The sequence below is a fragment of the Sinocyclocheilus anshuiensis genome, unplaced genomic scaffold (genome assembly GCF_001515605.1).
Source record: "Sinocyclocheilus anshuiensis isolate Anshui unplaced genomic scaffold, SAMN03320099.WGS_v1.1 scaffold913, whole genome shotgun sequence".
Taxonomy (NCBI): domain Eukaryota; kingdom Metazoa; phylum Chordata; class Actinopteri; order Cypriniformes; family Cyprinidae; genus Sinocyclocheilus; species Sinocyclocheilus anshuiensis.
In genome coordinates this window covers 392,349-405,865 of record NW_015554131.1, presented here as the reverse complement: position 1 = coordinate 405,865, position 13,517 = coordinate 392,349, and the positions used below count along the sequence as shown (strand labels likewise).

Here is a 13,517-nt window from a genome sequence, read left to right as displayed (position 1 = left end):
ATATAATATATATGTATTTGCTGCAGTACCTGCTGTGACCTTTGGATGGCAGCCTGCACTAACTGCACTCTCTGTGTGATGGTCTCTTGGGCTTGGCGGTAACGCTGATTGGCATCGGCGACCAGGCGGTCCAGGCCTTCTCGTGCACGCCAGGGTTATGCGCTTTATAAGTATTAATTAACAGTCAATATGTTATTAATAGGTGTGCTAATAAGCAACTAGTTAATAGTGAGAATTGGTTCCTATACTAAAGTGTTACCATTATTTTGTATTTTATTATAACAATTTATATGTACTTTAAAGTATTACATCATTCTAAAAAGAAAAAAAAAAGACATATTGTAAAAGAATTATATCAAATTTAATTTTAATTTCCTAAAAGAAAATACTAATGCTTGCAAGGTATGGAAAGAATAAAGTTAAATTTTAAGTAAGTTTAGGTTTTGGCTGTGTGTTGATTCTCGTGCACGCCAGGGTACCAGATCCAGTAAAGCACTGCCCACCTCATTCACTGTGTCCAGAACTAACCTCTTCTCAGCAGACACGCACTTCAGCTCCTGAGCCAAACATACACACATTATAAAACAATGAATTCACAGAAGGCATAAAAATATTGTAAAAAAAATTTATTTGGTTTAACAAAAACAAAAAGTAAAAAGTGATTCATGAGTACTTAAAAAAAGATAGACATCCTCACCCTCTGTCTGTCCTGATAGGCTGGTGTTGTGTCTGGCTCAATGTTGTTAAGCTCCGCCTCCACGCTATCCAACCATTGGCTGATGTCATCGTGTGAGCTTGCAAATCGCGTGGCCAACTGAAGGGCCTGTTCCAAAGTACGGAGGGCTTTGCTGCTGCCCGCTGTCATCTCTGCGTAGCGGCTTTTGATGCCATCTAGCTTCTCCTGAATCAACAGGACCTCCTCACCTGTCAGAGATCAAACATGATCACAGTCAAAGCAGGAATTTGTTGATACACCAATGAACACAGAGGCTGGATGGAAAAGTACCAGTGGTTTGTTTAAGCAGAGCCTGTCCATTCTTAATGGCCTGGTCCACTGTCTTCTTCCTGCTGATAATCTCTTCATTAAGAGCCTGTAGGGAACCAGCAGTAGAAACATTAACTCTGAACATAATTCACAGGGATATTATATAAAATAAAACAGAATGAATAAAATAAAATAAACTGCATTGGTATATGCAATTCATTTTTATTATTTAATCAGAATATCACGTAATTAATTTTAATTGAATGACAGATCTAGTATAGCTCTGACCTTACTGAGTGACAGTTTTTTTTAGGAAATATTCATATTCTCTAAACTGACTTATATGGTATTGTTGATCCTGGGCAGCTATGACCTTCAGAATCATACCAGTGTGTGTTTGTGTTGCTGCTCTAGTAGCTCCGGCTGATAACTCTGCACTGAGACCTCGGCCAGTCTCTGGGCCACCTCAGCTAGCCAGTTAAGGACTTCCACCTCTTCCTCTCCAAATAGCTGTGCATTGGCCAGGGCCTGCTCCAGCATGACCTCTCTCCGACTGCACCAATCGTGCAGCTCCGTGTGCCCGTTGCGCACTGACGCCACACGTTCGCCCAGCCAATCACGATCAGCCGCACAGCTGAGCGGGTGCAGTGATTGACTGAGAGTCTCAAGATGGTTTACATCATTCTCCCGAGAGGATACCTCCTCCTGGAGAGCCTGGGATTATAGCCCAGAGTAAAGAGGAGACGTGATTGAATGAGTAGAAGGAGAAAAAAAAAGACAAGGCAAACATAAACAAACATGACAATGCAGAATAATGACAAATCATAATGAACTGATGTGAGCAAAAAATAATATGTGAATCAACACAAGATTAGATGGAAACACAAAATCATGATGAAATTAAACTGCACAAGAAAAGGATGTGGGCATCACGACCCAAGTTTTGTGCCTTCTTAGATAACTGCTCTCCTACTAGTCCATTTAAAACCACAGGAGACTAACAATCTGTTCTCTCCTCTGCATCTCTAGTCAGTCTAATGATGCTTGACACTTTGAAAATCGCTTGCTAAAATGACAGATCTTGGTTCGGCAGCAACAATTCTGGAAATAGACTCCTAGGATACATCTCTCCCAGGTGCTGTGTATACTCTACCTTGTGCCTTACAATCTGCTGTGTGATTTTGGAGGTCTGGGTTCCCATTGGCTCAGAGGAGCTCAGGCGTCTCTCTGTTGCACTCAACCACTCACCGAGTGGCTCCACTGCCTCGTGGAACTGCAGCGCCAACACCTGCAGCTCCTCTAGCTGCTGCTGCCTGAGGACATGAGGTGAGGAGGAAATCTGTGTTATATTCTTATGACTAATCTGTTTTTATGGCCTTGTAAAGCAACCAAGTGATTGAGTTCTGAGTAAGAGATTCGATTAAGAGATTTTATGGCTGTGTCTGGGTGTCCATATTGCTCTGATTATGGAGTTTACCTGGCGCTGGCCTTTTCCAGCAGATTTGTCCATCTCTCTCCTAGGCTCTTAAGATGTTTCTGGATTTTGTCTCTATCTTGTGTCTCAGCCGTAGCAGCGATACGCTCTCCTTCTGCCCTGATCATCTCTACCGTCCCACGGCGGTCATCCAGCAACCGTTGCAGCAGCTAGGAATAATATGGAACCTCAATTAATTAAATTAAAATTCTTTATTTTTTTAATCTAGCATGATAAATTATTCCAATAAGTCTGACGCGAAATCAAGGGATCACAAAGTTTTTCAACTAAAGTTCCTTTTAAACCATTATTGATTTTTGTCACAAAATAGATCATTTCCAAAAACTTTAATATAATATAAGAATTTTTGGTTTTACTGGAGTATTTTAAAAACTGATTACATTAAAATTTGATTAAAATCTAACCTTCTGCTCCTGAATTTGTGCCTTGACCACACGGTACTCAGCAGACGGAGGTTTCTGATTGGCTATAAGCTCCTCTGTGTCACTCAGCCAGCTCAAGAGTGGCTCCAGAGCATCTTGGAACTTCCCACAATGCAACAGGGCCTCCTGCAGCTGTGCGATTCTTTCAGCAACCTGTGAATAAAAAAAAATTAATAAAAAAAATAAAAATAAAAATAATAATAATATTTAATTAATCCATTTCTATCAGTCAACTAAAAAGAAAGGCTAAAAATTGATGCAAGCTTACCCTCTTGTTGAGGGAGTTCCAGCACAGGTTGGTGGTCTCCAAGTCATGTTCCAGGGCCTGAGTGTCAGTGTGTTTGGCAGCACTCTGGATAAGACCTTGACCCACAGCGTTGACATGTTGTAGTTTGGGCTGAATGCTGTCTATCTGCTCCCTTTCTATCGCCTAAAGAGTGAACGAAAGCGAGAGAACAAATGACTTGAGTATATTACTGGACACTTGTTCTGCTACTGGACATGTGATATGATAGAATGCGTCTAAACAGGTCAAGGCTGTACAAACACAACAACATGATAATGGTGGCATGGCCATTTATAAATGGGGAAGCAGTTTTCAGCCCCCACACATTAACTGAAATTAAATACAGTGCCTTGGCAGCAACAATGTACAGCTTTATTTCCCCAACAGCCCAACACTACAGCTCTGACAGAATAGCCAACACAGTGGTTCACCACATACAGGTTGCCAAATACCCCTGACCAACGCCATGACCAGCAGTTACCAAAGTCAACATTAAATACATTTTAATTTTGTAATGTGACTTATCTCAAAGAAACAGAATATTCAACAGGAAAAGCACTTTAGTGCAACCAATTGGAATTGGTTGGATCACAAAAAGTGGGCATTATATACCAGAATGGATTTGGACCTCAATGCAACTTCAAAGGGGATTGTACAATTTCACTACTCTCGGCACTAGGGAGGGATGCATATGCACCATTATTTAAATTCTACTCTATACTAGGGATATGCCGGTATCAAGGAAGTGCGCTTTCATCCAGAGCTCTCTCACATGTTCCCCCATGTGCTGCGCGCGTCTTTCACCAGCATACAGCGGTGTTGTGCATTTTGACCAGTTGATGGGAAAAGCATTCTTAAAATGCATTCAAAATTCTGAATAATTTGTAATATATAATTATTCAGGGTATTTAGAAGTGCCCACGATAACAATATCGTGCATATTAATTACCGTGATATATCGCATTACCGAATACCGGCACAAGTCTACTCTATACCATTAAAGCCTGTAATTATTTTCATTTTCATGGCTGCTATTAAAATTATACTATAGGTGTGTCCGAAATCACATTTTGTCTGAATACTTTCTGCAATAAATGAAGAATGAAGTTCACAACCAATAAAAAAGTATATAGCATCATGAATGAAATTCTAAAGTACTACATCCGATATGTTGGCTTTGTTATGTGACATATGCCCTCAGTTCCATTGCATTTTAAATGTACATTTAGGCATTCCAACATATAATGTACATTATGAAAAAATGGATTTAATTTCAAGATAAAGAATACAATTTAACAGTGTAACTGAAATATTAGTTTTGAAAGATTAACTTTGAGCGTTAGATGAAGGCAAAGGTAATCATATAAAGCTAAGGGAAATCCTAAATCCTGAATCCACTGCATGTGAGTGTGTGTTCGTTTGTTTGCAGCTGCCTTGTGGCGAGGGGCTTCATTCCTGCTTCAAACAGGATGTCTGTCGGCCTCAAAACAATGAACCACAGCTTCAACCTGCTCCACCCTCTTATTGACAGTATATGTGACTGTGAGAATGTACGTGTCTATGCAACGAAGAGAGTGTTTGGTCCCCTTTTGTCTCTCTATATCCTGTCTAACATTATCCTGAATCCATCATCTAGGCCTCCTCCCCCTCCTTATCCTCAGTGTGAATACTTGGAGCCATTTCTCATTTTTAATCCTGATCATTCATCACATGTGGCACTTTTCACCCACCAGCACAGAAATAACACCATTCATCTGCATCTGTGGCACAACTCGTGTGGCCAAATCAAAGGGAAAGCTGTTAATTATTTCATAGACAATTATATATCTATATTATATATGCTACGACCAACAATTCACAACAGGAAGAGAGGAAATTTAGTTTGTCAGAACTCTGAAATCTAAACAAAGACGCTCACGTCCACATGTAAGTAGGACGTAGCTATACATATCCATACAGCAGAAAGAGGTCAGTGCAAACAAGAATCTCTCCTCTCCTTAGTCATTCTCTCAGAGAGCATTTGACTCTTGTAATGCAGGCCTCTGGAAAATATCTAGGATGCACACACACACACACACACACGAGAGACCGCTTCACACGTATCTCTCCAGCACTGTTTCTTTTGTCACCAAACTTTCAACTCTTTTGTTTCTCACTCAAACCCCCACAGATCACTTTTAGCTACTGGCAGTATTCCATCCTACCGCCAACCCACAACATCACTGCCATTGGAGTCTTTTGTTTCTCTCCCTTCAGTTCAAACCACAACTCCATACTGCCTAAGCGGGTATGCCCAGATTTAGTAAAGAAAATATTATAATAGCTGGCTAGGCTATATCCCCCACACTATGTGCTGATTTTCGCTGAGCTTTCTAAACCTTGTTCTGTTTCTGAAAGCATCAAGAGAAATTATTCTCATGCAATTTTTGCTTAAGGCAAGATAAAATCAATCAGACTAAATTATAGTACCAGTCAAAAGTTTGGACACACCCAAATTAATTTATGTTTTTCATTATCTCAAAGGCCTTTTGAGACTCAAGTTGTGCTTATGTATGAATTTCATACAAAACAGTTGAGTTTTTTAATGAATGACTCAATGTTATAACACCATTTGGTTACTGCATATTTCCCATAATTCCATTTGCATTATTTCATAATTTGGATGGCTTTATTACTATTTTAAAGTGCCTTTTGTCTGGTACTGTATTTGAAATGTCTGTGTTGCTGACTGGAAAAAAAAAAAGCATGCATGTTACAATGCTAGACATAATGTAGGCTACACTTCGTGAATGATTTAATGGAAACTTCAAGGTATTTTTTATGTTCGACAAATATAGCATAGGCAGAATCAAGGCATGGAATTTGCTCTTCAAAGCATAATACTCAAAGCATACAATAAGAAATTTAAGGCTATAAATGTCTAAAAATAGCAAAAAACAAATAAAAGTCTATCTTGTCTTGAGGGACAAGTAGAGAAAATAGATGTAAAATTTCTGGGCATCCCAGGAAATCACAGGAATATGATTTCTCTCGAATCAATCAAAACATAGCCATTAGCAAAATTCTTGTTCTATAGAGACTTTCCAAAACTCTCTCTCCAGTCCTACTCTTCCCGTCTTTGCTTTCACCTCCTGTGTTTTTCCGGCCTCGCAGTTCCTTGTCTTTATCTCTGCTTCCTTTTCAAAGGACTTCGGATGACTTCATTTTATCTGACCCAAATGTTCTAGCAAGGATATAATTCACAAGGTTCCATTAATAAATACTGAGCAAATGATGTTAAAAACATAGTCAATGAGTTCGCAGCATAAGTGACTGCTTTGTTATGGCCGTCGTTGTGCAGACGGGGCTGCAGGGTTTGCTCAAACTCTTCTGTTTGCAACAGTCTTTTATCACAGGTGTTTCCTGCACACTGTCTTTCACTGCCATCATTATCCAAACAATCAAATATACCCGCTGTTACCATACGCCATAACATCAGTGCTCACTCCCTCCGTGATTGCTCTTCCCTTTCCACTGTGCGTATCAGTTGGTGCGTTTGTTTACCTGACCGTCTCTAAAACTCTACCCTGGACAGACTCTAAATTGATTGTGGGTTTCAGATGTTACGTCAGACGTTTCTTCTGACGCCTCATGCAGCTCATATTTTGAGTACTACCAGGTGTTCTGCCATAGAGACTCTTTGTTCATTCATGATCAGGCTGTTGCAAAATCTTCTAACTTTGCCCTCTAAATCAGCCTCCATTGCAAGTGTGCAATTTCACTGGAGACGGCCTGTAACGGAGAGCTGCTCCAAAAGATTACAAAGATCTTTCCCGAGGTCTGTGGTTGACTCCCTCGGCTTCGAGCATTACGGGGGTGAGAGTCTGGCCTTGCAGTGATAGGACTGACATGCCCTTATCTTCTATTTATATTTCTAACAACTTTATACAGTGTTTGTGTGTTACTGGCAATTGTGGCTCCTCTTTTAGAGGCTGATGTTTATTTCTCACTTCCTTATCTCAATTGCAGTACCATCAGACTGCAGGAGGGGGATTTTAAGTTTGTCTGGCACTGGATGACAGCCACCTCTCAAATCAGTCATTTTGTTCTGCTCTTTGAATTTTTCAATCCCAACTGAGTTTAAATATCCTTTGCTAGCTGATCCTGTTCAGTCCCTCAGTTGCTATAATCCTCTCTACCCAAATCCAGCCTGACAGGGTTCCTGCATCTGATTACATCTGAAGGGACGGGGAGTTTTGAGAGTGACCATGCAGAAAGACAGATTTGGCCAAGGCTGAGGGTCAAATGAGATATGGACGACCAGTCAGACTGATAGAGACAGTAATGCAATAACTATCCAGTGAGCTTAAGAACTAACAGGCAGTCTCTCGGCCACCCGCCACTGTCACTGTGAAACAGAGCAGACACAGGCCTCGTCACGGCAGCCGAGAGAGAATGTCAAGCGCACACTCGCATTATGTCAAGAAATCGAACATGTATTTACAAAAAAAACATTCCTGTCTGTTTTTTGACTCCTAAATCTCTTTCGAATACATACACAGTGTGCTCACTTAGACAAAGCAGTGCTCAAACAGGCAGAAAAAGCAAACCCATGCAAATGTGTGCACAAATCCATTTGCCTGTAACCAAACACACAAACGTTCACTAGGGTTTGAATACTTTGGAGAAAGCATGCTTTTTAACTCAGTGAGCATGTTTGTGTTCATGTGATCATCACTGCAATAGACAAACAATCCCAGGATACATAAACATACCATGCACTCAAAAGTTTTCTACCTATATAGACACCTGGAATCCTTCCAGACTATAGTAATTATGTGTATTAACACTTACAAACATGGATTAACCAGTCATTCAAAAGAAGACTGTGCTTGGATCTCCATGAACAAAAACACACACACATCCCTTCAATCTAAACACAAACACCCTCTTACAGACCAGAAGGATCAATGCTGAAATATGCTGGAAGATTAACCAATTCACTATTATTTTGATCATACAATATTGTGCACCTTTGTAGTGTAAAATAGGACTAAAAGTGCAGCAGGGTAAATTTGAGTTTATTCTCAAGATTGCACAAAAATTCAGCAGCACTTCACTTCAACAGCGATCACGGGCAGCGACACAAAGTTGATTCTATGCTAATTTGATCTTATATTTAATGTTTCTTAAAATATTGTAGATTTATGTAGCAAATAAGAATTGATAAAATTATAAAATATATACGGACACAAAGAACTTGTTAATGATCTTCAGTTTTGTTCAAGGTAATTAAATCAACAGCTGTTCGATAACTGAAGAATATGTAGAAGTATGGTATTTGGGGTAAAAGCACCCCTGCTGTTGGGGCTAAAGGCACAATAATTAACATGATAATAAATAGCTGAAAGACTTTTCCATTGGTTGGCATGACATGAATTAATTTGGGTGTCCAATTTAGAGATAATCACCATAATAATGAAACCATAATATGAAAAAAATATTATATTAATCATACCATATAATAAAATATAATTTGTATTGTTACTACTTTAAAACTATTCCCAATAATTATGGGATCTCCTTCAAACGCTGTAAAAAGCTTTTAGAATCTTTACATTGTAAAATACTTCTGCTCTATTTTTAAAATGAACATTTAAATGACAGTGTATGTATTGAACAATTAATTTACTTATCAAAAATAAACAGAAATTGTTTTTAATAAGTAGTAACTTTTATTATATTATGCAAAACATATTACTTTAGCTATTTTTGTATCAATACTGGGTGCCTTTTGCCCCATGCTGGTGAGTCTTTTACCCCAAATGTGGGGTTAAAGGACCCCCTTGCCACCTCATACATTTTTTCATACAGATTTTAAATAAAACAACAAATTTTCTTACAAAACGTGTTGCTCCATCAATGTTCAGTAAATTCAATAAACATTTTTTTCTGCAATCATACACTGGGAGTAGTGAAAAGCACAATTACCTTAAGATACCTTTAGCCCAACTGAACCCTATTATACAACTAGGACAACAATTACTGCAGCACTAAATTATGTTATTTCTCTGACTGAACACTACAGCGAACAACAACCACAAAGCTTTGTGAGGTACAACGATCTTCAGGAAAAACCCCCAAGGACAACATTAGTAGACTTCACAGGGATATTGGTGAGGTGATTCTAAATCAGTGTATCTCAAACTATTTCAGGTCGAGGAGCACTTAAAAAAAAAAAAACTAATCTGAGGGGAAATCACCAACTATTACCAACAGTTGGGTCTGTATCAAAGAAGCAAAAAAAATGTCCCTTAGTTTAAAATAGCTAAATGTTCGCTAGCTAGAAAGTTGGTGTAAATGCCTTTCAGACTAAAGCATAACTGACAGAAAGACTCACAATTAAATGTTGATACAATCAGTTAATTCACTGTTATGAGTTATGAGATTAATTTAATTTTGGTTATGAGATTTAGTATGAGATTAATTTAATTAATCATTTACAATTATTTTATTTATTTAAATAAAATATATTTATTTTATATATATATTAAAATATATTTAATATTTAGATAGTCAAAATTAACCCGCAGAACACAGTGTAAGAATCACTGCTGTATAGTATTTTTTTGGGCACTGGTTTAGAAAACTCAACCTATAAACTGACTGAAACTATAAACTGAGTTACCTTTGCACTGACCACCTTAAACAATAAATTTGAGGAAGGTTTTTTTTTTTTTTTTACCTTTGTGTCCAAATCAAGGTCATGTTTTAGTGGTGAGTTTTCTTCCACAGAACTTGTTTCACTAGTGTCCTCACAGTCATTGTCACTTGATTCCACAGCCTCCTGAGAGCTTGCCTCATTCTCGCCCTCGTTAAAAAGGCCATGTAAAAGACCTGGCTCTAGTTGCTCCCACTGGTCTCTCCGTTGGTGCACAGGGTCTAAGCCTGATCCATCTGAGTCCCATTCACTATCCCCAGACATTGATCCAAGTACAAAATCAACACCTGATCGGGTCTCCTCTGACTCAGAGTCCAAATCCTGACAGTCTTCACAGGCAGAGCCCCCATCGGACACAAGCCGCTCAGGGGCTGCCAGGTAAACAAAACTATCGGAGGAGAGAAATGCCCCTTCCTCTGGCTCAGGGCAGCATTTTGGAATTGGGCTCGGAGGGGCTGATTCCACTGATGGAGATGAGGGGCAATCCTGAGGATACTGAGGTGGCGCAGCCACAGCTAAATAAACGAAACTGTCTGTTGCGACAAAAGCATCAGCATCTTTGCTGTCAAGTCCTGCTGTTCTTGACTCATGTTTAGTGGTCGACAGGGGCAGAGGGGAAGGTGGAGCAGATTCAATACTGATATTCAGAGAGTCTAACTGGGGGTATGAGGCGCTTGAATTTGGTGTACTTGTGGCTCCCTGAGCAGCCTCTGTTACTTCCCACTCATGTGAAGATACCTCCTCTTGAACAAATACGTCCACAAAGACTGAAATCTCTTCTTTTTTCTCTGATTTTGAAGAAGCTCCCTCTTGGTCAGAGGTCATTTCCATAGTTACTTGAGCAGGCTCAGAGGAAACTGCATCCTCATGAGAGACAGTCTCATAGTTACTGTTCTTAACTTCCCTTTCTGCCTCATCTTCCAAGACAGAGCACTCTAGGGACTGTTGAATACTGTCCTCGATTTCCAACCCTTCTAAATCAGTTGTAAAGATGCCGAGATTCACATTACATTCAGCATCTGCATTCAAATTCTCTAAGGGGAGAAGTCCATGCTGTAAGGACATATGAATGTCAGATGTCTCATCTTGTTTCATTACCTCCTCATCCTCTTGCTGCTCCTGATCTGATGAAGCTCCACTGCCTAAATCTGAATCACTCTCTGGTTGCTCATAGCTCACAGTTTGAAATGCATCGGATGGCACAGTCCCATCTTGGTGTGAGGTTTGAATGCCACTGGATTCAGAATCTAAAGCATCTGCATCAACTATGTATGAAGTATAATCATCCTGATCATGATTATTACCCTCACTATTACAGGGAAGACAACTTTGCAGTTGGTCTGGGCTTTGGTCAATATATTCAACCGAAAAACAGCTTTGTGTACTTTCTGTCAAATTTTGATTCATTTGTGTTACACATGGCTCAGTTGGATCTGTGTGCTCTACGTGATCTGTGACATCATGTGCTGACATCACAGTGCAATCTTCATCATACAGCTCTTTGATGTCACATTCATGTTTGGTATCAACTTGATCCATTTTCACCACAAGCAGGTTGTCAAAGGTATCTAAGTATTCAGAAGTATGAGAAAGATCCCTCTGCTCAGAAACAGTTGATTTGTTTGTGTCCTCTTCCAAACACTGTCTTTCCAGCTCAAGAAAGAGTTCATCTGAACCTGCCTCTGAGCTGGGGCAGGGGGAAGCACTGGGGGCCTCTGAGCCTCCAAATCCTACAGGTGGCATTAAAAGGGGCCAGTGGCCTGAGGATGCAAGTTGTTGCGTCTCCCAGTCCTGTAATTGCGATTCCTCCTCTTCTACCTCCCAAGATATACCACTTGTTTCACTGCTCTCCAGTTTCAACACCGCTTGCCAGTTTCTCTCCTCCATCTCTAGTCTCTCTTCCTCTTCTTTCTGTTCTTGCTCTCTATTAATCTCATCCTCCTCCTCCAACTCCTCCAAGATTCTGCGTTCATCTTCTTCAAAGCAAAGTTCTGAAGCGGTCTTTTCTCGTAGCCCGCCAGTAGGAGGAGGCCAGCCCAATAAACCTTCCTCACCACCCTCTTGACTGATACAGGGAGACAGGGGCAACCCCCCATAATTAAGTTCCTCTCCTTCTTGCAGGAAAGGTGATGGAGGATCCAGCAGGTACAAAGATTCCTCATCACTCTCCTCACCAAGAATGGGGGGCAGTGGGGGCAGGATAGAAAGAACCCTCCCATGCCCCAGTGACCTTTTACTACCCCTCATACTACGGGGCCAGGTACGGGCTTTAGTGGGGGGACAAAATACCGGTTTTGGGGGTATTAACGGAGTGGTGTCTTGGTCGTGTTCCAGTAGGGGTGAGTCTCGCTCATTATCAGAGGTTTTAGCTGCAGTAGTTTCCCAGTTTTGTGGTGGTTCTTCAGATATACTTCTAACACACATTGGGGCTTGAGTTTGTTTGCTCTGCTCGCCTCTCTTTCTCTCAGCCTGAGAGATACTAGGACTAGGTTGTGGAGAGTCTGAATGAGCAAAAGTAGTAGTCTCTGAGGATGGCTGTTCTTTCGAAGGAGAAGACAGAGCAGTAGCCGGTTTGTGAGAGTGCAGCTGGAGGGGCTGTTTTTGTTTGAGCAGATGAGGAAGATGGGAAGGTATAGAGCTAACTGTGGGAGTGAAAGATGGAGAGCTGGAGACAGGTGGAGTTTGAGGACCTCCAGATGAGGCAGTGGAGAATGAGAAAGGTGGTGCCAAAGGTGTCGATGATGTAGAAGGAATAGAAGAGGCTAGTAAAGATGGTACAGGATGGAGAGGAGAGACTGGGATTCCAGCCCCAGACAGACGCTTCTCTCCACTCTCTCCTGGTGAAAGCTCGAAACGTTCTGCAAACTCAGGGTAAGTAGGGGGCATGAAAGCTTTCCAGGAGCGCCGATTTGGATTGTCCTTCTTGTCACTGCCCTGGTGCCGCCTTTTGGTCACAACAGCTGCCCCAACGGCAGCTGAATTTGATGCAGGAATGACCACTGCAGAGCCGACTCCTCCGACAGGTGACATACTCTGAGGGTCACTGGTGAGTTTCAGAGCATCAAAAATAACTCTTTCATCCAGCTTTTTCACACCTGCATCTGCAGGCCCTCCCCGTGCAACAAATACTCCACCTATGTCAGCTCCCAATGTCCCATTGCTGGACAGCGTACTCTCCTCACCGCCCCCTGAGCCCAGAGTGCTGCGAGAAGGCTGGCTGAGCTTTGAGCCTTGATCAATCTGCTCATTGATGCGCATAGTGTCGTAAATTGAACGCTGGGGTACATAGCAGTCCTCAATGTATGCCTCCTCATCATCACCCTTCCCAAGGCAACTGGGGTTCTGCCGCAAGCAGTCCGGGCGGCTCAGAGGTTTTCCCATCCCAAACCACAGCGCCCTCAAGGGGCTGAGATGGGATGGTTACTATTCCACAAACAAAGCCTGCTGTGAGCAATAGTGAGGCTCTGAACTACTTTGATAGCTCACCCATGAATCCTGTAATAAAAGCATATATGGTCATGCACTGAATTCTCAGTATACAATGTGTTACGATGCTTAACATCCAGCATAAATATCCGAGTAAGAAAAGGTACGAGCCCTCGATTCAGAGCTACATGGCGGCATCTGCA

At 41.1% G+C, this 13,517-nt stretch overlaps 1 protein-coding gene across 1 annotated transcript in view; it reads right to left on the bottom strand.

Moving 5' to 3' along the window:
• Positions 1–13,517, bottom strand: part of macf1a (microtubule actin crosslinking factor 1a) — a 200,946-nt gene that overhangs the window by 23,358 nt on the left and 164,071 nt on the right. Inside the window, exons 62-70 of the mRNA XM_016462816.1 lie at positions 3,171–3,332; positions 2,885–3,055; positions 2,463–2,629; positions 2,139–2,298; positions 1,373–1,699; positions 1,007–1,091; positions 698–924; positions 476–557; positions 30–154 (exon numbers count right to left, since the gene is read on the bottom strand). Coding sequence (XP_016318302.1) covers positions 30–154; positions 476–557; positions 698–924; positions 1,007–1,091; positions 1,373–1,699; positions 2,139–2,298; positions 2,463–2,629; positions 2,885–3,055; positions 3,171–3,332 — 1,506 coding nt within the window. The remainder of the gene's footprint in view (positions 1–29; positions 155–475; positions 558–697; positions 925–1,006; positions 1,092–1,372; positions 1,700–2,138; positions 2,299–2,462; positions 2,630–2,884; positions 3,056–3,170; positions 3,333–13,517) is intronic.